The 27,718-nt window shown below is 45.6% G+C and overlaps 2 protein-coding genes across 2 annotated transcripts in view; one reads left to right on the forward strand and one right to left on the reverse strand.

The window, feature by feature from the left end:
* Nucleotides 1–3,664, forward strand: part of CENPV (centromere protein V) — a 44,155-nt gene extending 40,491 nt beyond the window's left edge. The window contains exon 5 of the mRNA XM_078679966.1: nucleotides 384–3,664. Coding sequence (XP_078536092.1) covers nucleotides 384–508 — 125 coding nt within the window. The 3' untranslated portion in view covers nucleotides 509–3,664. The remainder of the gene's footprint in view (nucleotides 1–383) is intronic.
* LOC144822440 (uncharacterized) overlaps nucleotides 1–27,718 on the reverse strand; it is a 270,958-nt gene that overhangs the window by 67,958 nt on the left and 175,282 nt on the right. The window lies entirely within an intron of this gene.

The raw sequence follows: 27,718 nt of genomic DNA on the forward strand, positions 1-27,718 counted from the left end.
CACATGCATTTGCAAGGGTTCGCATGAAGAAACAAACGCACTGTTCGGTAGTAGTTAGTAGTTGACATGGTCTAGCACAGCAGCCAGAGGGGGAAGGTTCACACTTCTACAAAACACTCAAATTCTGAATAGTAGATGAGACACTTTTGTCTCATATAGATCACAGTGAACATTTTGAAGAAAACCCAGTGTTTATTGTGTATTGATGTATTGTTTAGCGCAAGTAAAAGTGAGTGTTATCTTGAACAACTGAGAGGGCTGTAAAGTTTGTGGAGTTAACCAAAACTGAAGTATGATTAAACATAGGCTTGTGTTATTCGAAGTGATAAAATATCCTTAAAACAAAAGCTTACCTTGTTATTTTTTTTTTTTTTTTATTTCAGGTATTGCCCCACACTGCCTGGATGAAGGTTCTGCCCGGAGCATTGAGATGGAGCCAATCAACGGGAAGGAGTGGGAAAAGACTATCAAGGAACACAAAACCATCCGCAGCATGTCACAGTGCTGAAGTCTCATTATTGTCCCTTGTCTGCAACTCTCCATTCCTTGTCCTCTTCCCTTTTCCTTGTAGCGTTTGGCAGCGCACATCTTTTTTATAAACCAGCTGTCTTGCAGCCCTCATGCCTTTCTTCTTGCCATTGGTAGACGAGTTGACAAGTCTCTTGTCTTTTTTTTGTTGTTGTTGCAGAGCGGTGCAACACACCATTCATTCTGTACAGTAACTGTTCCCATCCATGTAGAGAGTGACATGACTTGTTTATCAGGAATGTAAAACCTTTCAAAGAATGTAATTCCTAAGAATGTAAAATCTGTAGTACATTGTTTCTTAAGAATGTCAAATCCACGGTACAGGGGATCCCTAATACAAAAGTCCACAGTACACTGGATTGAGATTGTAAAGCCTGCAGTACTAAAATCGCAGTTCAGGGAATTCTTAATGAAAGTCCACAGTACAGGCGATTGTTAAGAATGTAATTTCTGCAGATCTGCAGTACAACGTTTCTTAAGAATGTAAATTCCGCAGTATGGGGAATTCCTAGGAATGTAAAAAATTGTCATATAGAGATTCCTCTCGTCTACCTACACCTTTTAGATACATATACAGATAAATTCTGATCATGATTGAAACATATTTTTTTACTCTTTTGTGCAGGAGTCGAGTTCACTTGACACCAGGTTTTTTTTAAGCAAACTTTGTAACTTTTTAAATGCCGTTCGTCACTCAAGGGAGTGTTCTTAACATTTTTTCAAGATTTTGATACATAAAACGTCCTGGGGCTCGTCAATTGAAGGAGAACTGTCTGGTTTGGTTCTCATTATATATATATATTTTTTACCCCCATTCTTCCACCCATATGGCTGTGAAATCATTATGAAACCTCAAATTTAGATATTGCAGTGTCAACAACTCTGGATTGCCTCACCTCAAGTATGAGCACATAAATACTTTGACCAATCCAAACAAAAATTAGTGGACTCCTAGGCTAATGCCTCTATTCTAAATTGTAAAATCAGTACATATACGCATTTTGGAAACATTGAATAGTTTCCATTGGATGCTTTTAAAATCGTTTTTCTAAGTAGCATTCCTATATTAATAATTTCAGAAGAAAATTAGTTTTACCCATGACAGGTTAAGATTTTGTTTAGCCAAAGTTTTGGTTCCGTCCAGCATGCTGTGAGTCAAATACCTCTTGTACCTGTTTTAGTAAGCTCCATCGATGCGTAATTGTTAATATTTATCTTGTTTGCTTCCTATAAGATTTTAAATAAGCTTTTCAAAGTCAATATTTGTTTGGAACTATTTACTTTAGTACTTGACAGTACTGCAAGGCCACCAAGTTGAGGCCCTATTGTCTCTTCTTACATGACTTAGTTGAGAGTCAAGCATCATAAAGCATAGGTAAAAGGATATTTCTGTAATTGGTGTAGTTTTTACAATATTGATCGTTTTACTGTTTTATTTTGCACCTTGGCTTACTTAAAAATGACAGACCCAGAATTGAGAACTGAAATGGAATGTCTGGGTGCATGTTTGTCTAAATAAGTTGTGAGCAGAGTTTTTTAATTTGGACATGTTGCATTCTTTGGCCAGCCTCAAAGGTAGATTGTCTTTTTTTTGGAGAGGGGGGGGGGGGGGAGTATTGAAAAATAAGCGATAACTATTACTCAATGGTACTCGTTTTTTGGATTCAGAAATTTAAAAAGCTATCTACCATTCCAGGATTTAAAATGAAAATGCACTGAGATTTCAAAATTGCTCTTATACTGGTCTTTATTTGACCCGTATAACTGTTGATATGAAAAGGAGGAAAAACTCACACGTAGGCTCTTACCTTGGACATTCATTAATGTGGCAGGTGCTGAAGCTCAGGGGACTGCCTGCTGGTATGCTTCTGAAAGAGCTTACCAGTTAGTCAAGCATGCAATTATCCATTACATTTTCGCGGTTTTTGTTTGTTTGTAACACTCCAAAATATACGTTCCTAGAATGCCAGCTGAGAATTGATTAGTATTTTGTCATAAAATAGCCTCCAATATTTTTAAAGGATTTTCTGAAAGAAATATGAAGCCCGGAGAAAAGCGTGAGGTATTGCTATACTCTCACTTATTCAGTTGTAATTTACATTTTACACCCCATTTTATAAATATATTCAATAAACCGGGAGTGCTCAACAGCTGATTAAACTTGTATTCATACTAATTTATTATATATACTCACAGTGAGAATTTCCTATGTTTAAAAAGGTGGTGCATTTATGCATAATAAGCTTTTAGTGACCTACGGATTTGAAAAATGGTCTTTGCAATATAAGAATTTCTTTAGGACTGGCCAGTGTACTTTGTGGATACCTGCACTGTGATTTCCAATTGTAAATGTCAAAATTGAGCATAGAGTTGATTGTAACATATTTGCTTCTAACATTTCAGAAACCAAGTTTATGAATCACAGCAGCTGTGTTTTGCAGCAGTGTTTGGCTGTATCTTTGTTTTCCCTTGTGCAGTATGCCAAAGCCAGCATTCAAGCCTTCCTACGGGTTATTTATAATGTAATTTTCACAACCATAAGGATGGTAAAAGAAATATTTATTATAGGAAAAGTGTATTTCGGGGACTGACTAATATCATGTTATTTTCCCTGCAGCCATGTCCCCTCTCTGACTGAGGTTTTTAACCTTTTTAGATTTCCACTCTGTGACCCCATTTGCTAAAATGTGTGCAGATTTTATTTTGTTGCCGTCCTTTAAATTGCCGTCCTACCGTGAAGGGAATCTGTCAACCGCTCAGGATGAACGTTTGCCTGTGTTAAGTCTAGTAACCGCATTGCGTACCCTCATTTTAGAGTTTCCCCTCATTTTAGTAGTCTTGTGAGGCCAATGACGTCATCTCATCTTTCATGCTTAAACATCGTGGAACAATGTACCTAAGCCAGTACACATACATCTCTGGAATAGTCTAGTTCAAATTACCTTTTGAAACTGCCTACTTACTTTCATTCTGCTTCCGATAGCGCTAATTTGATGTTTGTTAATAGATGTTTCTGGAACTCCAGGAATATTGTAGATTTATAGTGTTAGCATTTTAGCACTTGACTTTTCTGTATTTTGTTTGGGTGCTCTGAGTTATCCCCGCTCCATTCTGGACAAATAAACAAATAAAATCAGTCCTTCTAGTGTCACTGTTTCTGATATGTTTCAAGGTGTGTGTGTGTGTGTGCATGTGAGTGTCCAGTTTTTGACTCTATTTTTCTGATTCACGTTTTCAGTTTATTGTGGTTTTGTTAAGTTAAGGTTCACCACAACACTCGTAGTTTGATTTTCTGTAGGTTTATTTGAAAGTACATTAGAGCAGACCACCAACCCAAGCTGGCAGCTCCAAGACAGCATTCAGCGGAGAACATTCAAACCCCTGCAGTTACATGGCGTACTGAGATTTTTGTGCTGTCACCAATGACCTGGAGTTCTTGTAACCTACGTAGTCAGTAACATAAGTAAGTACATTTCTTGGTGTGATGTTCTTTGAGGATTCAGATCATCTTCAGAATCAAGCACACCACCTCTACAAGCATTCAAATTCAACCATGGCAATTAAGCTTATTGTGAGACCACCTACCTCTCAATGATGTATTAGAACTTGGTGTAGGAGCTCATCATGTATCTTTCAAAACATTTTTCAGGGATTTTCATAAGAATCACTTTTTGGGCACAACTCCTCTCTATCTTGTTCATACTCTGCAAGATCATTGGCTTGTGGTGAGTAAAGGGCTATTTTGAAATGCACAATAGATACTTCTTTAAGAAACTCACACATCTCATGCAAAACAAATTGTAGATCATTGCCCGTGATAAGATATTTGGGAACACCGTAACAGGAGAATTCCTCTGTGAGAAATTCAATCACAGTTTTAGTGTTAACTGTACCGACATGTTATGCAACCATCCACTTAGAGCTGTAACCAACTAATAGCAACAAATACCGTTCATCATGGTTTAAGAGCCCAAAAGGTCCCGCAATGTCGAGCCCCAACTTGGTCCAGTGATCCACTAAAATTTCAACAGGGTATAATGGAACTGTTCGCGTTTACCTCCATTTGTCATTGTTAGCGCACTGCCAATAACCCTTCACAACCTCTTTTACCTAGTGATCCATACCTGGCCACCAATACCACTCTTGTAGTCTTTCCTTAGTTATGTTCCTCCATAGGTGCCTGTCATGTGCCAGATTAATCAATATACCCTCTAAATTGTAGGGATGTATTACCCAATATCCCCAATTTGTTTCCTCCAAGATGCAGAGTTCATCCTTTACATTTAAAAACCCCTTCAGGGAATCAGAAACATCCTTATTATCTGGCCAACCTTTCACAATATATTCTTTTAGAGACAAAAAATCTGTATCCTTAGAGTTTGCTACAGATTATTCCTTGTCATCAAACGCACTCGTACACCCAACCAACTAAAGAGTGATCACTGTGACCACCCTCTTGATCAATCGGCAACCTTGACAACCACTCTGTAACACTGTTATTAGGTACTGGTGCATACTCCACATTGAAATCTGATAGTCTCTCCATCCATCGCCTTATCCTGGGAGATACATTTTCCACTCCGCTACATGTAAAAATATGGAAAGTGGATGATGATCAGATTTAATCACAAATGGTATACGACATAAATGAAATTTAAAATGTAGAATGGCACATTACACAGCCAATGCCTCTTGCTCTGTTACTGAGTGTCTCTCCTCAGCTCCCTTTAATGAGTGAGAGACAAATGCCACTACCATCAATTTGCCAATCTCTATCTGGGATTGTTCCGCAGGCAGTCCCCGGATGCCAGCATCTGTGGACAGAACAGTTTTTTTGCATGCATCAAAATGCCCCGGAGTAGGTAACTTTACAATGCTATTCTTAATATTGACAAATGCCATCCAGTCTTGTATGACCAGTCAAATTTAGAACTCTTCTTTAGTAAAGATCTCAATCGTTGTGATAAACAAGCAAAATGTGGAATAAACTTAGAGCAGACCTCTGCCAACCCCAGGAAAGAATGCACCTGATACTTATTCTCTGGTGTAGGTGCCTCCATTATACTGTTGGCCAAATCCAACTTTGGACTCATTCCTTTTCCTGAAATTGTATGCCCTAAATAACTTGCATAAGACACAACACTTACATTTTTTTTTTAAGACCAAGCCTGCCTCTTGCAATTGCCCTATCACCTGCCACAAATGCTCATCATGATCCTGCTAATCTTTGCCATAGACTAAAATATCATCCTGAGAGAACAATACTATATGAAGACCTTCAGGAATCTTTTTCATTGTCCTTTGAAAGTATGCTGCAGTTGACTCCAGTCCAAAAGGCATACAGATACACCTAATCCCACTGGAGTTCTAAATTATGTTAAGTGCCTAGAATCAATGTGGCATAAGACCTGGTGGTAAGCAGAGGACAAGTCTGTGACACCGAATAGTTTTGCACCTTTTTATTGTAGCCAGTGTTTCCGAAGTATTCGGCAAAGGTTGACTGTTCACCCATATGTTTTTTTAATCCACAGAGATCCATATACATTCTAGTCTCTTTCCGACCATCTTTCCGTGCCAAGATAACCAGAGCCAGCATTCTATCTCTTCAGTCACCCCCAACTCCAGCAGTTTGTTTAACTCCTGTTCAAGGGAATCCATCATCAAATGGGGAACTTGTCTTACTTTAGAAACAAATGGTACAGCACCATTATTTAGAAAAAAAATGATGTTCAAAATCTTATAGCAAACTCAGCCCGCTGCCAAAGGCTTTAGGACATGCAGAACATACATCATCTGGGAACCTATCTGTTGCGAGTGACAATACTTTCTCCCGAGTACTGGGATTAAGAGTTCTACCCAGATGACTCCATCTCAACAAGTTGTCCCCTTTTCTGGCCACATAAACCTTATATATGTCAGAAAATTTAATTTTCATAACATCATATCCAAGGACATCTATCTTTACTTTGCCATAACCCACCAGCTTGATATCAGGTGGAAACAAGTAAAATATGTGCCCATGCCAAACACCATATCCTAGTTTTTGTCACCTACCATGGTATATGGTGACCTTAAATCAGCTAGCACAAATAGCTTTTCCCACCTACTGCAATCTCATTCTGGCATCTCTAAAGCATCTTCATCCATTAACCCATCGTTCCTCACACTCAAAAGAAACTTACTTTCATCTTCCAAACAGTGTACCTCTTGTGTTTTAGCTCCACGACACACACTGGCATAATGCCCCATTTTATCACATTTTTTACAAGTGACAAATCTTGCAAAGCATCCTCATTTTTAGGATCCCCAATCTTAGCAATCTGTCATGGACAGTACTCTGACTCATGCGTATCCTTGCTCTTTTACATCCTCATCTCACGCACTCACGTGCTGGTATTCTCCATGCCCTCCACAATAGCTATTGCCACTTTCAAGTCAGAAATTCTTTGTTAAAAGTTTTTCTTGTACATTAATGTTCTAGGTACATCTCACTATCTGATCCTTGACCAAAGGGATCAGAAAGTTGTTCGAAATCATAGGTGCATGTTAAGGTCTTCAATAATGCCACATAACTACCAATTTTCTCCTGCTTTCCCTGTACCCTTGTAAAAAGCTTGTGCCTCTCAAGCACAATATTTATTTGGTTCTCGAGCATCATTGCCGGCATGTAATATATATCATTAGGCGCACTTTCCCCTTGCCCTTTGGGGATCTCATCCAATTTCTCATATACATTTCTGCCTTCAATCCCCAAAATTATGTAATTATATTGCTTGCTTCCTAATAGCAGAGAATTTCTTCCTACCAATCGCAATTAGGAGTCAAATAACTGCTTCCACCATTTCCAGAGCAAAATAGGCTCCCCCTTGTCAGTCAAGAATTGCGATGGCTGAGACATGTTCGCAACCACCATGATTGACTATACAGTAAAATTAGCTTAGCTAACACGCATTCAACAATATGCAAATAAATTACAAGTAAATGACACCAACCAAAACACACAAAATTACTTGCTTTTATGTTGACTCCCCTTTACACTGCAATTTCTTCGTTGTACTGCGAGTATCAATTATTGCCTCATGCAGAGGTATTGATTTTGTTGCTGTCAGACCATCCCACAGCAGGTACTGCAATTTAAGACTGTTCACCGTGCCCAAAGGTTTCTTGAATGAACACAACAATTCGCATTGGAAATGGCCTCACACATGCACACTACCAACCATGTACAACCCTTCTGCCTATGGAATGCGTGCCTCCCACAAGGTTCCTAAGTCAACGGTCCACACATGGCTTCTTTGTAATTCACCACAATCAAATCTGCTCAATCCTTCCTGATCCAGTATGGTCGCTGAGAACGTAGCACGTAAGATGTTACACGTTTGTCGAAAATATTCTTCCAGCTGCGTCACCTCCAAATCTGCTTGTTCCTTTCCGATGTAGTATGGCCAGTGAGAATGTAGCGCGAAAGATGTCACAGTGTCTGCTACTATTCACATGCGTGCAAAGAAGACAGCTGCGCAAACACTCTGATCTTATTTTGTCCACAACGTCTCCTCCAATCCGCATGCGGGCACCGAATACAGCTGCACGAACACTTCACTCCAGGAGCAACCGGATTGCACTCTGACGTCACCATTCAAGCCACGGTTGCCACTGCAACAATACCTTTCTCTGTTGCACTCGTTGGGGAGTCGTCACGATGCCCACGACCAGCAAGCCTCCATCGCAGGTGATGATCACGGTGCAGGTGAGACCAAAAATGCTTTATATGCTCCTCGATGAATCCGCCCACTGTCAGCTGCTCCAAATCACACTGTCGCGATTTAGGATTCACATGGGTCACTGAGGAAGTTGATGGTCATTCTCCTGTGCCAAGCAGGCGCTAGTCACCTAAGTTAAGTTCAGGTTAACCACAACATTTGCAGTGTGATTTCATGTAGCTTTAGTTGAAAGTACATTACAGCAGACCAACGACCTGTGCTGGCAGCTAAAAGACAGCTTTCAACTAACAACATTCAAACCTCTGCAGTTAGATGGTGTACAGAGCTTGGTGCAGCCAACAATGACTTAGGTAAAGCACTAGTAACCTGGATAGTCAGTAAATAATATTCCAGCGTTAGAATGATCAAGCAACCTTAGCCATAACAGGTTTTCTCACAAACATATGATTACGTTGTATAATAAACCATTGGATAATTGCCTTGTTTCTGTATTGCAGAATGCACAAAGAAATCTGGGCACTCAACTGGACAGTCCAGAAACAAGCATATGCAATGCAATAGGTCTCGCATTAATTAAGTTTGAGCTATTGGCATTGCTAAATATTGCAACACCAATTGCAACAAAAGTCTATAAATTGTGGGCCAAAAAAATGTGTATTTATTTGTTTAGCAATGGTGGCATGCTGTGCTTTAGGTGAATATGTTTAAAAGTAAAGTGTGCCATACTGCGATTGCCACAATAGTTAATTGTGGATGCGTTAACAATTGATGTGTGCACTGATGGCTGGTGGTGTGTGTGCCTGTAGAAATTGTGCACTGATGGCTGGTGGTGTGTGTGCCTGGTGGAAGTGTGCACTGCCGGCTGGTGGTGTGTATGCCTGGTGGAAGCGTGCACTGATGGCTGGTAGTGTGTGTGCCTGGTGAAAGCGTGTACTGACGGCTGGTGGTGTGTGCCTGGTGAAAGCGTGCACTGGCGGCGGATGGTGTGTGTGCCTGGTGAAAGCGTGCACAGACGGCTGGTGGTGTTTGTGCCCTTTGAAAGCTTGCACTGACGACTGATGGTGTCTGTGCCTGGTGAAAGTGCACTGACAGTGTGGTTGTGTGTGTGTGTGTGGTTGTGTGTGTGGTTGTATGTGTGGTTGTGTGTGTGGTTGTGTGTGTGGTTGTATGGGTGGTTGTATGGGTGGTTGTGTGTGGTTGTGTGTGTGTGTGGTTGTGTAGTTGGTTGTGTGTGGTTGTGAGCGTGTGTGGTTGTGGTTGTGTGTTGTGTTTGTGTGTGTGTGTGTGGGTGTGTGTGTTTGTAGCTGTGGTTGTGTGTGTGTGGTTGTGTGTGTGTGTGGTTGTGTGTGTACTTGAGGTGTGTGTGGTTGTTTGTGTTGTTGTGTGTGTGGTTGTGGTTGTGTGTGTAGTTGAGGTGTGTGTGGGTGATTGTGTGTGTGGTTGTGTGTGTACATGAGGTGTGTGTGGTTGTGTTGTGTGTGTGGTTGTGTGTGTAGTTGAGGTGTGTGTGGTTGTGTGTGGGTGGTTGTGTGTGTGTGGTTGTGTGGGTGGTTGTGTGTGTGGGTGTGGTTGTGTGTGTGGTTGTGTGTGGTTGTGAGTGTGGTTGTGTGTGTGTGGTTATGGTTGTATGTGTGGTTATGGTTGCGTGTGTGGTTGTGTGTGTGGTTGTGTGTGTGGTTGCGTATGGTTGTGTGTATGTGTGTGTGTGTGGTTGGGTGTGTGTGTGTGGTTGTGTGTGGTTGCATGTGTGTGGTTGTGTGTGTGTAGTGGTTGTGTATGTGTGTGGTTGTGTATGTAGTTGTGTGGTTGTGTGTGTGTGTGGTTTTGGTTTTGTGTGTGAAGTTGTGTGTGTTTTGTTTGTGTGTGTGTTTGTGTGTGCTTGTGTGTCTGTGTGTGGTTTGTGTGTGCTTGTGGTTGTATGCGTGTGGCTGTGTGTGTGTGTGTGAGGCAGCCAGCCACCCTGCACCAGCTGCTGAAGGCAGCTAGTCACTCTGCTTCACTGCACTGGCACGATGAGATGCCATTTGCTGAAGTCACCCTGCCTCGTTACTCTGGCACGATGAGATGCCAGCTGGTGAAGGCGGCCAGTCACCTTGCTTCTCTGCACTGTAATGATGTAGATTTACAAATGTTATCACTTTATTCCTCCCTGGTGTCCATCCCCATCCTCACCATGAGAGACTGAAAGACTGAGATGAAATGAGTGACTGGTTGAGAAAAGGACAGCCTCTGCTGAAAGGAGGGACAGAATAGCCCGTGTAGAACAGGACGGCAGTACCACTAGAAGACAGTGGCAGGAGGAGTCCACTAAGAAACCGAGACCTTCTGGTGAAAGGAGGAACGGAGTGACTTGAAGAGGGAGAGACAGCCCATGAGGAGGGCAATTAGGAGAGACTGAAGGGGTGAAGTGAATGGAGGAGACCGGTAAGAAGCAGAGACTCTAGTGAAGGAAGGGACAGGGTGACCAGGAGAGCGCAGAGACAGCCTGGAGTGGTGGTGGGGAGTGCCACAAGGATAGACTGAAAGGCTGAGATGAAATAAGTGACCGGGTTAGAAACAGAGAGCCTCTGGTGAAAGGAGGGCAGGGTTACAAGGAGACAGGAGAGACATCTGCGAATAACCGGTGGCCAGCATCCCCAAAGGCCACGCCCCAGCTTCCGAGCCACAGATCATAGATCTATTGCATTGACATTAGTAACCCCCCACTTTAGCTGCTGGAGCGGGGTGGGGCTCTATATGTACCTCTTCTGTCTGCAACTTGGCAGATAAATGGGCAACATTAACGCAATAAAGAAGAAAAAAGATTGGGCTAGTAGTAGAAAAGGGGAAAAAGGATGGATGGATGAGCTGGGGAAAGAATGGGTTGATAAAAGGATATATGAATGAGTGGGTGCATGAAATCATGGATACATTTGTGAGAGGATGGGTGAAAAGATGGATGAATGGGTGAAAGGATGAACACTGAGTGGGTGAAAGATGAATGGGTGGCTGGAAGGATGCATTTGTGGGTGGGTGAAAGATGGATGGTTGGGTGGATAGAATAATGAATGAGTGAGAGGATGGTTTAATAAGTGGGTGAAAGGATGGATAAATGGATGGTGATATGAGTGGGTAAGAGGGTGGTTAGATGAGTGGGTAAGAGGAGGGGTAGATGTGTGGGTGAGAGATGCTTTGCCCTGGATGGCCTGAGCGCGCTGTTGGCTCGTCGCAGGAAAGTGGTATTCTGTAATCAGACTTTCCAGCAATAAGGAAGCCCGACTCTCCTATGACAACTCGCTGAGAGATGCGTTTAACACATTTTCTTTAAAAACAGTAAAAACGCAGAGGAACAGAAATGGTGACAGGAATAATTTGCTCTCAGTTTAACTGCGACTTGGTATGAAGGCAAGAAACAATGAATGCCCGGGTTCCGCATCAGTACTAAAACTCTGGCCCGGTTCTGGTGGGGAAGGCAGGAAAGTGGCACGCGCTGCGTGGGCACTGCTTGGGGGGCAGATCAGAAAATCCTATTTTAAAGCCGCTGCTCCAGATAGTACAGCGCAGGGCGGGGTTGTCAGCTGTAAGTAAAACAAGTGCTTTGCATGTGCGTTGGTCAGACTGACCATCAGGTCAGGCACAGCGCACTTAAACCTACAATGAATACCTATATCTTATCAGTCACATGCCCTAAAGGCTTAATAGACAGCAATAACGCTGACGTAGCTTTACATACTTGTGCCTTCTTTGTGTAATTTCTGAAAACATGACTGTTGTTCAGGGGTGAGCAAAACCCCATTGCAGCCTGGTAAATGCCCACAGATGAAATACACAGCTAGTTTTACAGGAGGTCCAGACACTGAAAGCAAACTATAGAGGTGCTCGGTGGAACAAAAGTGTATGTGGGAGACAGGGCCGGACTGGTAATTCCGGGCAATCCCCCGGTAGGCTGGTTGGGGTGGGGGCTGGTTTTTTGCCAGGGGGCTGATTTTGTGCCAGGCAGCCTCGGATTGGTAACACGGGTATTCGGGCAATGCCCGAGGGGCCGGTGTCTGAGTCCCTGCTCTGGGCTGCTTTTTTTGAGCAGTCTGGGGCCGATTTGGACGGTGTCTTTATTTTCCGAATACAGCCAGCGGCCCAGTGGGTGGCTGAGTGGCCTTTCTGCAGGCCGATGGGCGCTCATTACCACTCCCCACCCCCGGTTTAGCAACAGGCAGAGGTATCACTCCCTTTGTCTCGCTGGCCGCACCATTAATGTATGCACATACTGAGCGGGGCAGGGGGCCTCAGTAGAAGTGGCCTCACTTGTTTTCAGGTGTGTTTCACTAGTGTAAACTAATGCGTGCATTTTTTTAAGTCCCCCTTTTTAATGCAATTACACGTAATCAGTGATTTGAGGAAAGGCATTATGCAAATTGGGGGCGATTTTTTGTGTGTGCCCGGGCCGATTTTCAATCCCAATCCGACCCTGATGGGAGATAATATGCAACATTGGCTATAACAACAAATACAATGCAGCAAACAGCAATAGCTGCTAAACAACAAAATGGAAGAACGATGGTGCGGTGGCTCGGGTTCCGTATCAGTGCTAAAACTCTGGCCCGGCTTCTGGTGGGGAAGGCAGGAAAGTTTTTTTCAGTGAATTTCAAAGGTTTTTTAAAAGCTAATTTCTAAATACAATGTCCCTGAAACCTATATTGTTTTTAAGTACATTTTAAAAAGACGTGCAAAACTTTTTGAAGTGAAAAACTAACTAACAGTAGTCTGTTATAAGTTATAATTTAACAATGTTTAAAACTCAATTAACACTAATTAACATATAAGTGTGCAAAAAGTGTGATGCAGTAGCTATGATACCTGACTTCGAACAACAGCGTTCACAGTTCGATTCTCTGCTCCAGCGCCACGTTAGCCCACCTCTATGTCACTGTGGGCAACACCTTGCTTAATCTTTCCGACGCCCCCCGAGCGCTGGGACACATCTCCGGAGTTAGCTGTAGGCTTTACAAATGCTGACTTTTTTTTAAATGTAAAACCATAGTGATGAAAAATATTAGCACATACTTTTTTTTCTTCTATTCTGAACGATAATTTTTTTATATCTTCTATTTAGAATTACGGCAATTAATAAATGTTTTTAGTCACGAGAAAGGAAATGACACTGTTTGCCGAGTAACAGTTTTTAAGCTCTCCAACGTATGTACATATTAAGGAACTTACACTTGTGAGGATCAAAATCGAAACCTTTACCGCTTAACATTTTGTAACTTTTCCTAACACGTGCACCAGTGAAACAGTAAAAACGGGAGCATGTGTCAACTGTAAAACGTGACATCTAAATGGGCGGAGCCGCATCTTCCTTCCAAAGACTACTCAATAACCAAAAAGTATATAAACCACACCCGTTGTTGTATTGTATTGTAATTGTAATTATATAGCGCTTACTACCCCCTGACGAGGCGTCAAAGCGCTTTTTCGGTGGGTAGCACGCTACTCCGAGACCCACAGAGGATTAGTGTTGAATTAGTATAGTGAAACATGCATGTTCATTTTAAGTGGTGGATAGGTTAGTCAGTTATTTGGATTTGGAATGATAGCAGAAGGATAAAGTAGGACAAAGGTTTGTATTTATTTATCGCTCGCTTGTTGACGCAATCTATTCAGGGAGCCTATAAAGGATTAGTGATGAATTAATATGGTGAAATATGAGGTAATTTCAGTGGTGGATATTAGTCTGTTACTTGGAGTGAGAAGGATAGCAGATGGATAAAAGGGGAAGAACGATTTGCATTCATATAGCACTTGTTACCCCTGATGGGTTTAAAGTTGTTTGTTTATGGCATAGTAGATATTTATAATACGAAGCTATTTGTGAATATTTAAAGATTTGTATTAAGATAAAAGTGTTATTAGTTGTTTTTGCCATTTAAATGTAACATCAGCAGCTTGTATTGAGAAACAGAAAGAATAGAGGAAACACTGTTCCTTTTCTGGCTCCTTTGAGCTCATATAGCGTGACTTTGTATATTATAATAATGACACTATATTAGACCTCCGTCCATCACCACCCCCTTTTGTACCGCTTTGGCCGCCATAAGTGTGGCAGGGTATGCTCAGACGTGAGCCCCTTGCTCACTTTGCCACTGGATTCAAGCAAGCCGGGCTGAAGACGGCTGGAATGCCAGAAACCGGTCCTCGGAAGCTTGTTTCCAGTCCAGGGAAGGCATGGCTTGGCTGGACTGTTCCCATGAGGCACAGGGTCAGACTGATTTGCATATAGCCATGTCTGAACTGGGGTGGCAGAGTGGGCTAAAGAACGGTGATGGATCAAACCCAGATCTTTTGACTGGGTGTGAGTGTTTGATTGGTTCAGATGCTCTGTCCATCACCACCCCCTTTTGTACCGCTCCAGATAGTACAGCGCACCGCGGGGTTGTCAGCTGTAAGTAAAAAGATTGTTGACCCCAGTAAAAGTAATGGACAAGAACTGCTGAAATAACATTTTTGTTTTACCTCCCACATAACGGTCATCAGAAATGCTGTAAAGTATAGGAGAGGACCACCCTGTAATTATATGGAGTACAGAAGGTCATTAACACTGCCACAAAACTGAACAAACTATAGCAAAATGTAATACTTCCCAAACATATGCAATGTTTAAAAACCAAAAAATAGATCAGTGGCCGGCAACTCTGGCACTTACGAACACCCCTTTTCAGTTATTTATGGGCATGTGACCAAGCAAATTGCTGTCACTGAAAATGCAAGGCCGTCTATGGATGAAGTGGCATGACCCATTCCCTCAAGCAGTATGCTCTGACGGACAGAAGTAAAATGTGAATGGACCACTGGATGAAGGGGGCCGACCCGACCCGTTCACTGGTGCACATCCAGGCAGAGCGCTGCTCAGCAGTTGCACAGTCTATCGACAGTCGCTCGCCAGCATGGCAGACAAGTGAGTTTTTATCCTCTTCACCCAGCTAACCATCTATTCTGGCCGCCTGCGTGCTTATGCATTTTTCATTGACTCTGAAACGAGAGGGAGCTGGCATGAGCCCCGACTGCCCCTGGCTACGAGACAGATCTGGTGCCCTCCAAGTCAGCGCACAGCAAACACGCAGCAGCAGCTGAACCCGCAGTGCTTGTCCAGCAGAGCGCGCAGTTGTTCCAGGAAGGGGCGGGAAGATTGAGGAAAGAGGGTGGAGGAAGCACAGGAAATAAAAAAAAATCACGTGAGTGTTGCACGCTCATATAGACACTGAAGAAGACTGGTGAAGTAAAAAGAGACACTGGTAAATCAAGGATTTACCAGTGAGCATTCTACAAAGTGAAGCGTGGCGCAAAGCAAAAGCAGATCATCTAAGAGCGCAGAGAGCAGAGCTCAGAAGCAGGCAGATTTACTGATGAGACAAACTTTTAACAAAAGAGCGCGCAGTTAAGATTGAGAAAAAGAGGGCGGAGGAAGCATGGGAAATTAAAAACAAACGGCTGCCTTTTGTTTTTGTGAGAGTCTGCGAGTGAGTGGTGGTTATGGGAGCCTTTGTGAGCAAGACTCAAATCAGAGGAGGGGGCACGGACAGGCGTTCGGGGGTGGAGGAGAGGCGGGGGCATGGCTGCATGTTGGAAAGAAGCCACGAAACAGACCAGATGTATCTGTATGTCCAAGGCTGAGCCCATTAACGTAAATAGGAGCAATCCTCAAATGTGCATAGAATGTTGATTAAAAATCGATAACATGTAAATGCGAAAGCTGATCTGGCGTTAAACAAGCGGCTGCTGAGTATGCCTGTGTTTGTCAGAGAGTGAGTAATGGCAAATGGTGATTACTTTCGCGGCAGCTTTGATGTTCTCAGTGGCCGCGCGGCTAACTGAAAACATCAAAGCAGCCGCGAAAGTGATCACGCAGGCTGACAAATGGTGCGCGCTCCTGGCGCACATGCACTGTACCCGATCCACCTGCAGCCTTTGGGAGCACTTTCAGAAGACCCTTACTAAATCTCTCGCAAAGTATCGCTTACGCGATAGCTAGGCGAGACCTAATAAAAATGATTGTGACACGATTGCAATTTCCAACTATCAGATGGGTTCACTCAATGGGATTCAGTGGCATGGGGAGCATTGCAGGATCGGCTTGAGCCTCAATAAATGCAGCTTTAACACTCTTTGTGTGCTATCCATTGATTAGAAATCCTGGACGGTAGCAGGCAATCCCTCTCATGCTGCTGCTAGGCGGCTCTGACGCGGCCCTACCTCGTAACACGTCATCACTTGGCCCTCGTTTCTGCTTCCGGGTTGAGGACACCAACCGGACCGGAGAACGAGGCCTGCTGCGTGGAGCCCCCAGCAGTCTCGTTTTTGTGGATCGGGAGTTCAAGAGAGGTGAAGGACATTGAGGATGCTGCTTGCGGCTCGAGCGAGACAGCCCGTCTAGTGACCTGAGTAGTCTCGTTTGTTCATCATGTGTTCCTCGCTCGCCCACTCTCCGGGATGATAGTTACCAGCGCCGGGATGCCCTAGGGTAGCTGTTGCGCTCTATAAAACCCATAATCAAATCAAATCAAATCACCCCCAACATCCCTCCCCAGCCCCGGAGTTTGGGAGTAGCTGAGGACGCCACTCCCGGCATAGCAAGACAGGTGGAATTAGACCTTCTTTTTATTATTGTCTGGAGGCTGTGTTTTTTGCTCTATGGTCGACAGACACCTCCCTGGACTCTAACCTTTACATGAAGGATGACACGTGGTGATGCCGGAATGAGTTAACCCCGGGAATACTGACAAGTGTGGTATACCATCGGCAACTGATTGTGCCGGAAGGGGATTTATAATTTATGAAAGCATACCCCTAGATGCGGTGGGAAGCTGGTATGAGTGACTTTGGCTACTACGTGTCATCCTACATGTAAAGGTTGGAGTTCAGGGAGGTGTCTGTTGACCTCGAGCTCTGACGAAATTTCAGCAACAAAGTACAGGCAATTAAACATGTTGGCACCTTCATAAAATGGTCTGCAACATGCAGTGTTTTAAATTTTTGAGTAAGTTCACAAATTTGAATGAAATTGGGACTGGGTATATGTGAGTCTTGACTTAATTTTAATATCCTTATGTTTCACAAGGTCTTCTTTTGATGTACACTATTCACGACTTACGCCTCTTTCTTCTTTTTATTGGACACTTTTTCTTTCTTTGGGGAGAAAGTCACCCATGATGAGAAAATGTGGGCACACTGCTGAAAATCTGCCAGTAGCCCCAGTGGGGAAGCGCATGTGAGGTACTTTCTCACCTTCACACACATTTTTTTGCAGATATTTCGTGCTTGTCTATATACACCTTTTCAGTAGGGGGTAGTTCTATATGGAGGTGACTGACAAACATTTTTTTTGTAACATTAACATTTGGGGATTTAGGACTGGATTAGACTGGTAAAGAGTTATAACCAGTAGTTGGGTTGAGGGAGTAGCCCCACAGCTCAGGGCCTACAAAGAAAAGTTGTGATATTTTTTTGCTCAGGGGGGAAAAAACTTTATCTAAGAAAAGTTGGTGACTGCCTGCTACAGTCAGGTCTTTTGTTGTTTATTGGTGTCATCAGAACAGGGGCAAAGGGAGTGTTAGACTTGGCATCTTGTGGCATGTTTCCCCCGAGTTTTTGCTTTCTGCCCTCCCGGTTTTGACTCATTTTGCTGGTACAACGTTTCTGCGCGCGTTCCGCACTGCTGATCAGTGGTAAAGTGCTGGTGCTCCTTTGGTAAATTGTGTTATAATTGGATGTGTGACTTACTTGTCAGTCTCCAGTAAAGGGCACTGCGGGGTGCCGGGGTTTGTGGGTCAACTGCTACTCATGGGCCTGCAGCACGGATTGTGCCACCCACATACATAGCCCAAAAAAATTATAAGTGAATGAAGTTTGGTATGCCTGAACTCAGCGTCTAAAGACACAGCCTTTAGCGAGGATGCCCTTTTAATTCTGAGTTCATAGAGGCCACTTTCAGAAAGTGGGTATTATTTTGCTCGGTCATCCTGTGTGCCTCTGCTGAAATGTCGATTGCCTGTCTGGTTTTTGGACGAAAGATGGCTAGGGAGCAGAGTGGCTCCCAATAGTCTAGGTAGGTCAGGAAAAGCCTAAACAGAGCTGGGTTACGATGGGGGAAGAGGGAGGACATTTCCTAGCACCTCAAAGGGCCTGGTCTGCCTCTGACAAAGCCGTCTCCACCTCCTGCCAGGAATTCACGACAGAGAAGGCCCAACTGGTTCTGGCCAGACACCGACACCCTCTGCCTGGAAGATCAAAGGATTTTTGTGTACAAATACTGGGTCCCAGACCCCTGAACATTAGAACTCATCTGGATCAAGAAGACTGCACAGAAGAAGAGCCGGAGAAGCTGCTATGAGGAACGACCGCTTTGCTGCGTGCTTTGCTGGGCTGACCTGCAGTGGCTGCTTCTATCTTGATTCAAAAAGGGGGGTGGTGATGGACAGAGTATCTGAATTAAGCAGAACACTCCTACCCAGTCAAAAGATCAGGGCTTGATCCATCACCGTTTTTTAGCTCACTGCACCATCCCAGTTCAGAACCTGGCTACATGCAAATTAGTCTGTCCCTGGCCCAGTGCATCATGGGAACAGGGCAGACCAAACTACCAAGCCAATTCTTTACTGGAAAGGAAACAAGCTTCCGGGGACCGGTTTCTGGCATTACAGCCGTCTTCGGCCCGGCTTGCTTGAATCCTGATGGTGCAGTGAGCAAGGGACTCACATCTGAGCATACCCTTCCACACTTGTGGTGGCCAAAACGATTCAAAAAGGGGGGTGGTGATGGACAGAGTATCTGAATTAAGCAGAACACTCCTACCCAGTCAAAAGATCAGGGCTTGATCCATCACCGTTTTTTTAGCTCACTGCACCATCCCAGTTCAGAACCTGGCTACATGCAAATTAGTCTGTCCCTGGCCCAGTGCATCATGGGAACAGGGCAGACCAAACTACCAAGCCAATTCTTTACTGGAAAGGAAACAAGCTACCGGGGACCGGTTTCTGGCATTACAGCCGTCTTCGGCCCGGCTTGCTTGAATCCTGATGGTGCAGTGAGCAAGGGACTCACATCTGAGCATACCCTTCCACACTTGTGGTGGCCAAAACGATTCAAAAAGGGGGGTGGTGATGGACAGAGTATCTGAATTAAGCAGAACACTCCTACCCAGTCAAAAGATCAGGGCTTGATCCATCACCGTATCTTGGGCAGTGAAAGGCCTGGACTGGACTTTCTGCAACCGAATTGGTGAGACTCTCCAAGGGCTTGAGATAGAGCTTGCCCCCTGTTCACGAAGGCGCAGGCACAGAAAAGACTTCAGGTTCTTCGACCCGCAGCACTGGGGACTGTGTGTGGTGAGCGGCAACCTGAAGAATGACACTCGATGATGTCTACGATGACCCTGTCGAACCCGTGTTCTGAAGGCATCGCAGAGGGCACCGCGACCACGCTGCACCGCGACCCTGGTCTTACTGATGACGCCTGCTGATGCCATCACTGAGCCGTTGCTCGCACCGGGACCTGAGGGCCCGCACTCTGTACCGCCTCGCTACATGACGACGCCGTGGCCCCTCCTGATGCCGCCACTTCCCATCAAAATCGATGCCGTTGCTTGCACCATGGTTCGAGGGCACCGCTCGTAAGTCACACGACGCACCGCAGCCTTGGCCTACCGACACCAGTGCCATTGACTCCTGTTCGTCAGCCAACGACAGCGCTTCAGCAATGACAACGCCGCTGCCTGCACGTGACCTGCTAGCACCGTGACGAGCACCGCGACCCTGGTCTCACCGACGCCATCTGACACTGCCACCAAGCCGCTGCTCGCACCGTGACCTGGGGGCACCGCATGCCGCTCCGCTGCGCTTCACACTGCAGCACCCAATGCCTGTGGGCGCCAGCGTTCCGGATCTCATCAGAAAGGTGCTCGACCTGCAACGCGAGTGACTTCAAGGGCCCCATTGCCCTGCATCTCTGAAAGGTACTGTTTGCGGGTCTTCCTGATACTGTAGTTGGCCTGCGACCCCGCGGTCAGCCAGAACTGTTTTTGGATTCGTGTGCTCACAACGTCGTGGAAGCCCGGACGGAGCTATCCACACAAGGAACTCTTTTTAATTAATGTATTTTTCAACTGTGAACTTTTAAGTATAGTATAGTTGGTTTTCCTTGTTTTTGGTCTTGTTTGAATTATATAAAACTATTGGATATTTTTCTAAACTGGTGTGGTGTCCTTTTGTGGTGCGTACACTGTCTTACTGTTGGTTATGTGCAAATGCTTTACACACTGCCTCTAAGATAAGCCTGGCTGCTCGTGCCAAGCTACCAAGGGTGTAAGCAGGGGTTATTTTAGTATTAAATCTTTTTATTGAGAAATAAACGCTCACCCAGGAGTAACATATAGGCATTTGGCACCATACTTTCAAGACATGAAAAGCCCAGAAACACTGTCAATTAGATACACTGAGCCATACAAACAAGTAGGATTGGCTCCAGGCGGAACACCCTGTGTGGGCAAGCACATACGCAAAAAAAAGACCCAAAACAAGCAAAACATACATAAACCACCCAACTGCCCCTCGTGGGCTACTCCTGATCACTTGTGCCAGCGGCTCCATGTAAATAGCGAAGAGCGGGGCGACAGGGGCCCGCTCAATGGGAAAACCTGGCGAAGTATAGCCATTTGCTCGAACCGTCGCCGATGGGAATTTATAACAGTTCAGAACCAAGGTGCGAAACCTTTCACCCAATCCCGCTTTCATTAGGACCTGCTCTAGGTAGGGCCAATGGAACCGATCAAACGCTTTTTCAGCATCAATCGTGAGTAGCATAAACTCACCCGGCAGTCGCGTAGCACGTTCTATCAGATGCAAGGCTCTCTTGGTGTTGTCAGCGGTTTGTCGTTCCGGGATAAACCCAGCCTGATCTGGATCAATCAAACTGGGCATGAGCGGTGCAAGCCGGGCCGCAAGGATGCCATTGTAAATCTTGAGGTCAACGTTAAGAAGGGATATAGGGCGGTACACCTCACATTGCGAATGATCTTTTCCCGGTTTGGGGATCACCGATATAGTGGTATCTAGGAGGTCCCTAGGAATAGCGCCCGGCTCCGAGAAGGAGTTAAAGAGTGCAGTCATCAGGGGGGCCACCTGAGGGCAAAACGTTTTATAAAAAATTGACAAAAATCCGTCAAGCCCCGGTGCTTTCGCTAGCTTAAGCCGGGATATGGCCGCTATAACCTCCTCTGGCCTGATGTTGCGGTCTAAGAGGTCCGCTTGATCTTTTGTCAGGGTCAGAAGAGGGACCGACGCCAAAACGGACTCTCCGGCAGTGGGTTCAAGTGAGTACCTAGTATATAAGGAAGTGTAAAACTCGCTAAACGCAGCAGCTATATCAGCATCTTCCATGACCCGTCGACCATCCGAGGTAACAATCTCTTGTATCGTCTGTCTCTGTCAACTTCTCGAAGTTTATGGCCCAAGAGGCATCCGCACCTATCCCCCCCCCAGTATAATACATGTGCTTCAAGAGTAAGGCCGCATATTCGGCCCTGTCTTGATTCAACACAGCCAGCTGCTGCCACATAGCCCACAGTTGTCTCCATATCCTGGGGGCTCCCATGCATTGGTGCATATGTTCCAACTCCTTCGTTTTCTGCGTGAGCTCTTCCCTTTTTCGCGCCCTTTCTACATTTTCCGCAGCTGAGATCGCAATGAACTCTCCCCGTAATACTGCCTTGAGCGCTGCCCATTGTGTAGCTAATGTAGTGTCTGCGTTACTATTGTGTGTCAGGAAGTCAGTGATAACCCCCTTGATTTCCCCCACTACTTCCTTACGGTGTAAGAGCGTATCCCGCAATCTCCAGTTCCGCGTTATTCGCGTTACCGGCGGTAAGGAATAAACCACAGTCAATGGCGTGTGATCTGAGAGCGCTGCCGTACCTATGTCAACCTCTTTTGTAATTGCCTGAAGGGATGTGGTAGCCAAGAAATAATCTAAATGGGCATAGGTCTTATGAGCATTAGAATAATAAGTGTAGTCCCTGTCCCCAGCATGAAAACTGCGGCAAAGTTCTACCAAACCGATCTCCCCAAGCCTGGCCTATCCCCCGGAAGAAAGAGCACCCGCCTGCGAAGTACGCTGACAAGACCTGTCTAGCTGATTATCAAACACCAGGTTTAGATCCCCCCCAGTAGGGCATATCTGTCTGGTGAGGCAGCAACTTCACTAAGCGCCGTATGAAAAAACTTCTCCTGACCTTCATTAGGAGCATACAAGGAGCTTACCATAATGACTAATGCCCCTAGGGAGAATCTGTAGGATAGAAACCGTCCCCTTATCTCCGCCCCATTGTGTAAAGCCTTGCCTCTAAACTGCTGTGCCACCCCTGCCGTTTTAGTAGTGGCTGATGAGAAAAACTGGAGTGGAAAACATCGGGACTTAAGCCTGTGACAATATTTTGGAAGCAGATGCATCTCCTGCAGGAGGCAGATATCAGCCTTCAAGTGTTCCAAGCAGGGGTTATTTTAGATGTGTAACTCCCTTTTCCTGATTAGAGTGGTGGTTTTGCCTGGCTTTGGCCCGTGCCCTAGCCTAACAAAAATCCCATTTCTAACAGGGAGACCATCAGGTTTCACACTGGTTGGTGAGTACCAGTATGAAAGTTCGTTAAAAAGCTGCCGAAGTGTGGGTCGCTGGCTGGTTACCTACTCTTCTTTCATGAACTTTTTGGTAGTAAAATCAAAGGACTGAGGGGGAAAATAAAATAAAAGGTAAAACAATGGGGAAATACTCAAAAATAACGAATATATTGGTGAATATGGACACTGCACAGAAAACTAAAGTCCGAACAGCCCAATTGAAAAATGCAGCTGTGGCAAGGGCAGAGCGGAGTCAAGAAATATGCAAGGCCTCGGCAAAAGTCTCCTTAAATTCTGAGGAGGACACCCCAGATAACAGTGTTGACGCTGGTGCAGGGGAGGTTCCTACGGATGATCAAACAGCACCGACAGTGGTAAAATCTGAGGCAGGAGAGCCCAGTGCCAATGCCGCAAATCAGGAAAAAAACTTAACCAGCGAGGGGGGAGAGAGTCTTCATGTGAATGCACAGAAAACAACTATGAAAGCAGCCCCTGACAGGCCAGACATGTCAAAAGATTATCCGCTTTTTGTAAAAGTGAAATATCCTACTAAAATCTTTGAGGAGAATCCTTTAATTGCTGAATGAAGCCAAATAGTTAAAACACAGATCCCCTTTACAAACGCGAAACACATTGCACAGGTTGATGAAGGTTCTCAGACTTCTTCCACTTCAATGGAAGTTCAGCTTCGGGAGGATTCTCCTACCATAATCACAGAGCCACAGATGCAGCAAGAACAGATCCTTGTAGAACAAGTGGATACCGCTGCGATGCCACTAGTAAAACAGAAAGGGGACGAGATCTCTGTCCAAAGGGATATTAAAACAATGCTGAACCTCAACTTGGAAGAAATCAGAGAATTAAAGATTACGCAAGCTAGAGAAATAGCATCTTTACATCAGCGATTATCTAAGATCGAAGAAGTAGTGGGCAGCATTCCAGCAAAAATCCAGGAGGCAGAGTCAAGGATGTCACACCTCAAGTATCAGATGAAAACCATGCAGAAGCAGGTTATCCTAGCAAGAAAAGAAAAATTATCACTTGAAATCAAAATTGATGAATTAAAAAACCATTCACGACGCTCAAACCTAGGCTTGGTAGGAGTACTGGAAGGGTGTGAGGGATCGCAAATGCTGCAATGGGTGGAGACATTTATAAAGAAGACTGTAAGCCAGAGCACTCAGGAGATCTTACAATTACCCGAGTCCATCAAGTTCCGGCGCAATCATTTCTAAACTCAAAGTTGCCTCAGACAATTTTGATCAATTTTGCGGATGGTCGTGTAAAGTAACGGATTATAACAAGAGCTATTCAGAGGAAAGAATTCTCCACAGGCGAAATACCTTGTTGCCGCATTTTCTCAGCAGCATCAGCGCATCATAGAAGGAATTCGTAAAACTACTGCAACTTTTTAAGGCACAGGGTGCACAGGCAGCAATAGCCCAACAGTGTAAATTAAGAATCTTAATTAAAGGAAAATGTCATGTTTTCTAATCTGGTCAAAGCCCTAGAGATGTAACAAACCATTACAAAGTAGTTGAACTGGGGTGGATGGCTAAGGCAGACGTTGGTAGAGGGCTCTCTTGTTTTTCTTTCTCAATATTCGGGAATAGGGGGATGGGCAGTCTACTGGGTGCAATACCATCGCACCCAAAAAGGACAGCTATCACATTGAGAGGGGTATTGTGGGCTATTCCTCTCTCAATTGGGGTTATCAAGGTTGTGGGTGTGGGCTTTATAAGGGTGCACAGTGTTGGGAGTTTGGGGAGTTTCATTAGTAAAACAAATAGGCAGAGTAGTAGGTATTAGCAGAATGCAGAGAAGAATTGTGAGAAATTCTTTAGCATTCTTTGGTAAAAATAATGTCTATAAAAGTTATGGGGTTTAAAATGAGAATATTATCTTGCAATTTCAATGGCATATCCAGCAAATAAAAACTTGAGGATTAATCAGGTGGTTAGCATCCTTTTCCCCACAGGTTGTAATGTTGCAAGAGACTCATTTGAAAACAAACAAGCCAATAGTTTTTATCCCTAAATATTATTATGTGGCATGTTTTGTTTCAGCTGGACTTGCAGTGAGGGAGGGTAGCGATAATTCTCGGGAAGGGGCTGGATTTGGAGGACTTGTAAATTAGTCGGGATCCTAATGTTAGATGGATCTGGGTTACAACCATTGTTCCCACCAACGTGCGCGGCTGGGCGCCTGTGCACCTTTAAGGAACCATTGATTCAGAAAAGGGGGTGGTGATGAACAGAGTGTCTGAATTAAGCAGACCACTCTTACCCAGTCCAAAGATCAGGGCTTGATCCATCACCGTTATTTAGCTCACTGCCCCATCCCAGCTCAGAACCTGGCTATATGCAAATTAGTCTGTCCCTGGCCCAGTGCATCATGGGAACAGGGCAGACCAAACTACCAAGCCAATTCTTCACCAGAAAATAGACAAGCTTCCGGGGACCGGTTTCTGCCATTTCAGGCGTCGTCGGCCCGGCTTGCTTGAATCCTGATGGAGCAGTGAGCAAGGGACTCATGTCTGAGTATACCCTTCCACGCTTATGGTGGACAAAATGATTCAGAAAAGGGGGTGGTGATGAACAGAGTGTCTGAATTAAGCAGACCACTCTTACCCAGTCCAAAGATCAGGGCTTGATCCATCACCGTTATTTAGCTCACTGCCCCATCCCAGCTCAGAACCTGGCTATATGCAAATTAGTCTGTCCCTGGCCCAGTGCATCATGGGAACAGGGCAGACCAAACTACCAAGCCAATTCTTCACCAGAAACCAAGCGCGCAGTGTCTCTTGTGAGGCGCGCACACGTTCTCGCCGCTGCCGCTTTTAAAGCGCGAACGGCGAAAAACGGCAATTTACCATTTGTCTGAGGCCTTTGTGAAAGTATTCCTGTTAATGACAGCGCCTGTTATGCGCTGCAGTTAACAGGAATACTTTCACATCAAATGCCCACAATCAGCCCGCAGCCTCTCTCTATTCAGAAAAGACACGATTCAAATTTCAAAAGCACGAGGTCTGCTTTACACTTCGTGCTTTTGGACTTGCTTCATTTCGTTTCTGAATAGAGCGCGGCTGGGTGCTGATTGTGGCCCATTGTGAAAATATTTATGTTAATTGCAGCACATGACAGTGCTGCAATTAACAGGAATCCTTTCACAACGGCCTTTAGAGAGCCACCCGGGCTCTCTCTTACAATGTTGCCATATATTCACGCATGCAGGCATAACCCGGGGCGGGCTCGCACCGGGGTATAAATAAAGAAAGCGGAAGACCGCTCGGGGTCTTTCCGGCTCACTCTTACTGACTGTGTCTGTGTCCATTATTGCTGAGACCCCAAGCGCCATGAAGCCTACGGGCGTACGTGCGCTTAATAAGTTTAATTTAACATAACATAACATAACGTGTGCGGCCCTATACGGGCACTCTACACTGGCGACGAGGCGGTCTGAATCCGCGCCTGCCCGGCCATTGCCCCTGCCTCGAGCGGAGCCGCTCATCGACGAGGTCCTGATCGCAGCTCTCAGGACGGCTGCGAGTACCGTCGGCCCGCCCGCGGCCAGGCTCGAGGCCCGCCCACGCGTCTCCCCGTTGGGAGTGCCTTCAGCAGGCGGGACTCGCCGGGCCCTGCACGGCGGTAGGGTGAGTTCAGCACTTGTGCCCACTGCGTGCGCTCTCAAGCTGCGAGCCCAGATTGGGCTGTGCGCCTCGGAGGCGCGAAGAGAAGTGCGTGCCTGACCGCAGCACGACCCTGCTTAGCGGCCGAGCCCCAGAGGGTGGGGGCATCTCACCACGAGGTGCAGTGACGCTCTCGGCGGAGTCAGCGACTCCTCAGCGTGTTGAAAGGGAGCCCAACAAGCAGTGGCAAAACCCTGACACCCACTTTCACACACCAAGGCAGCGCCTCACGGTGGCTCAGGGGAAGACCAGCACCCACGTCACATCGTGGAAAGCTTCGCAGCCAGGCCTGGACAGTCATCACCTCACCCACTCCACAGTGACCTGCTGGGCGGGGAACAGCCTCACTCGACGCTGCAGGTTGGCTCGTGCGCAGGAACGGCAATCTAGCACACTCCTGCCACCACAGTAGCCCCAAAGGACCCGCAGAGGAAGGAGGCCCACATCATGTCGGTCATAGCGCCAGTAGCCGGTCAAGCTGGGGGTGGCCCAGGCCAAGCGGCACCACCTGCACCAATACCTCCTGCGCCACTGCCGCCTGCCCAGGTTCAAGCACCAGCCCAAAATCAGGCTGCGGGGACCGCACCACCACTGCCCAGTCACCTACACGCCGGGGCCGCGCCGATCCCCCCATTCAGCGAGGTGGCGGACACCACGACGGCCGCGTTGAGGTGGAAAGCCTGGGTAGGAAGGCTCACCCTCTACTTTAAAGGCACTAGAGAGAATGATGGGACGGTCAAGAGGTCGCTCCTCATCCTATATGGAGGGCCTGAAATCTATGATCTTTTTGAGACACTCCCTAACACAGGGCAGGAAGATGACTATGATGCAGCAGTCGCCGCGCTTGACGCGCATTTCGACCCACAGCTCAACCACGACTTTGAAAAATTTAAATTCAAGAGGGCCTGGCAGACCGACGCAGAATCAGTGGACATGTTCCATGCGCGGCTGTGCCTGCTGGCGCGCTCATGTCCCTTTACCAACCCACGAGAGGAAATCAGAGACCAAATCATAGTGGGGTGCCGATCCAAACTGCTGAGAAAGCTCATACTTCGACAACCCGTAATCTCGCTAGATTAAATCTTAGTTCTGGCACGCTCACACGAGCTCTCGGACGCCAGAGCGGAAGAAATGGACATAGC

This window comes from Lissotriton helveticus, chromosome 3_1, assembly GCF_964261635.1.
Source record: "Lissotriton helveticus chromosome 3_1, aLisHel1.1, whole genome shotgun sequence".
Lineage (NCBI taxonomy): Eukaryota > Metazoa > Chordata > Amphibia > Caudata > Salamandridae > Lissotriton > Lissotriton helveticus.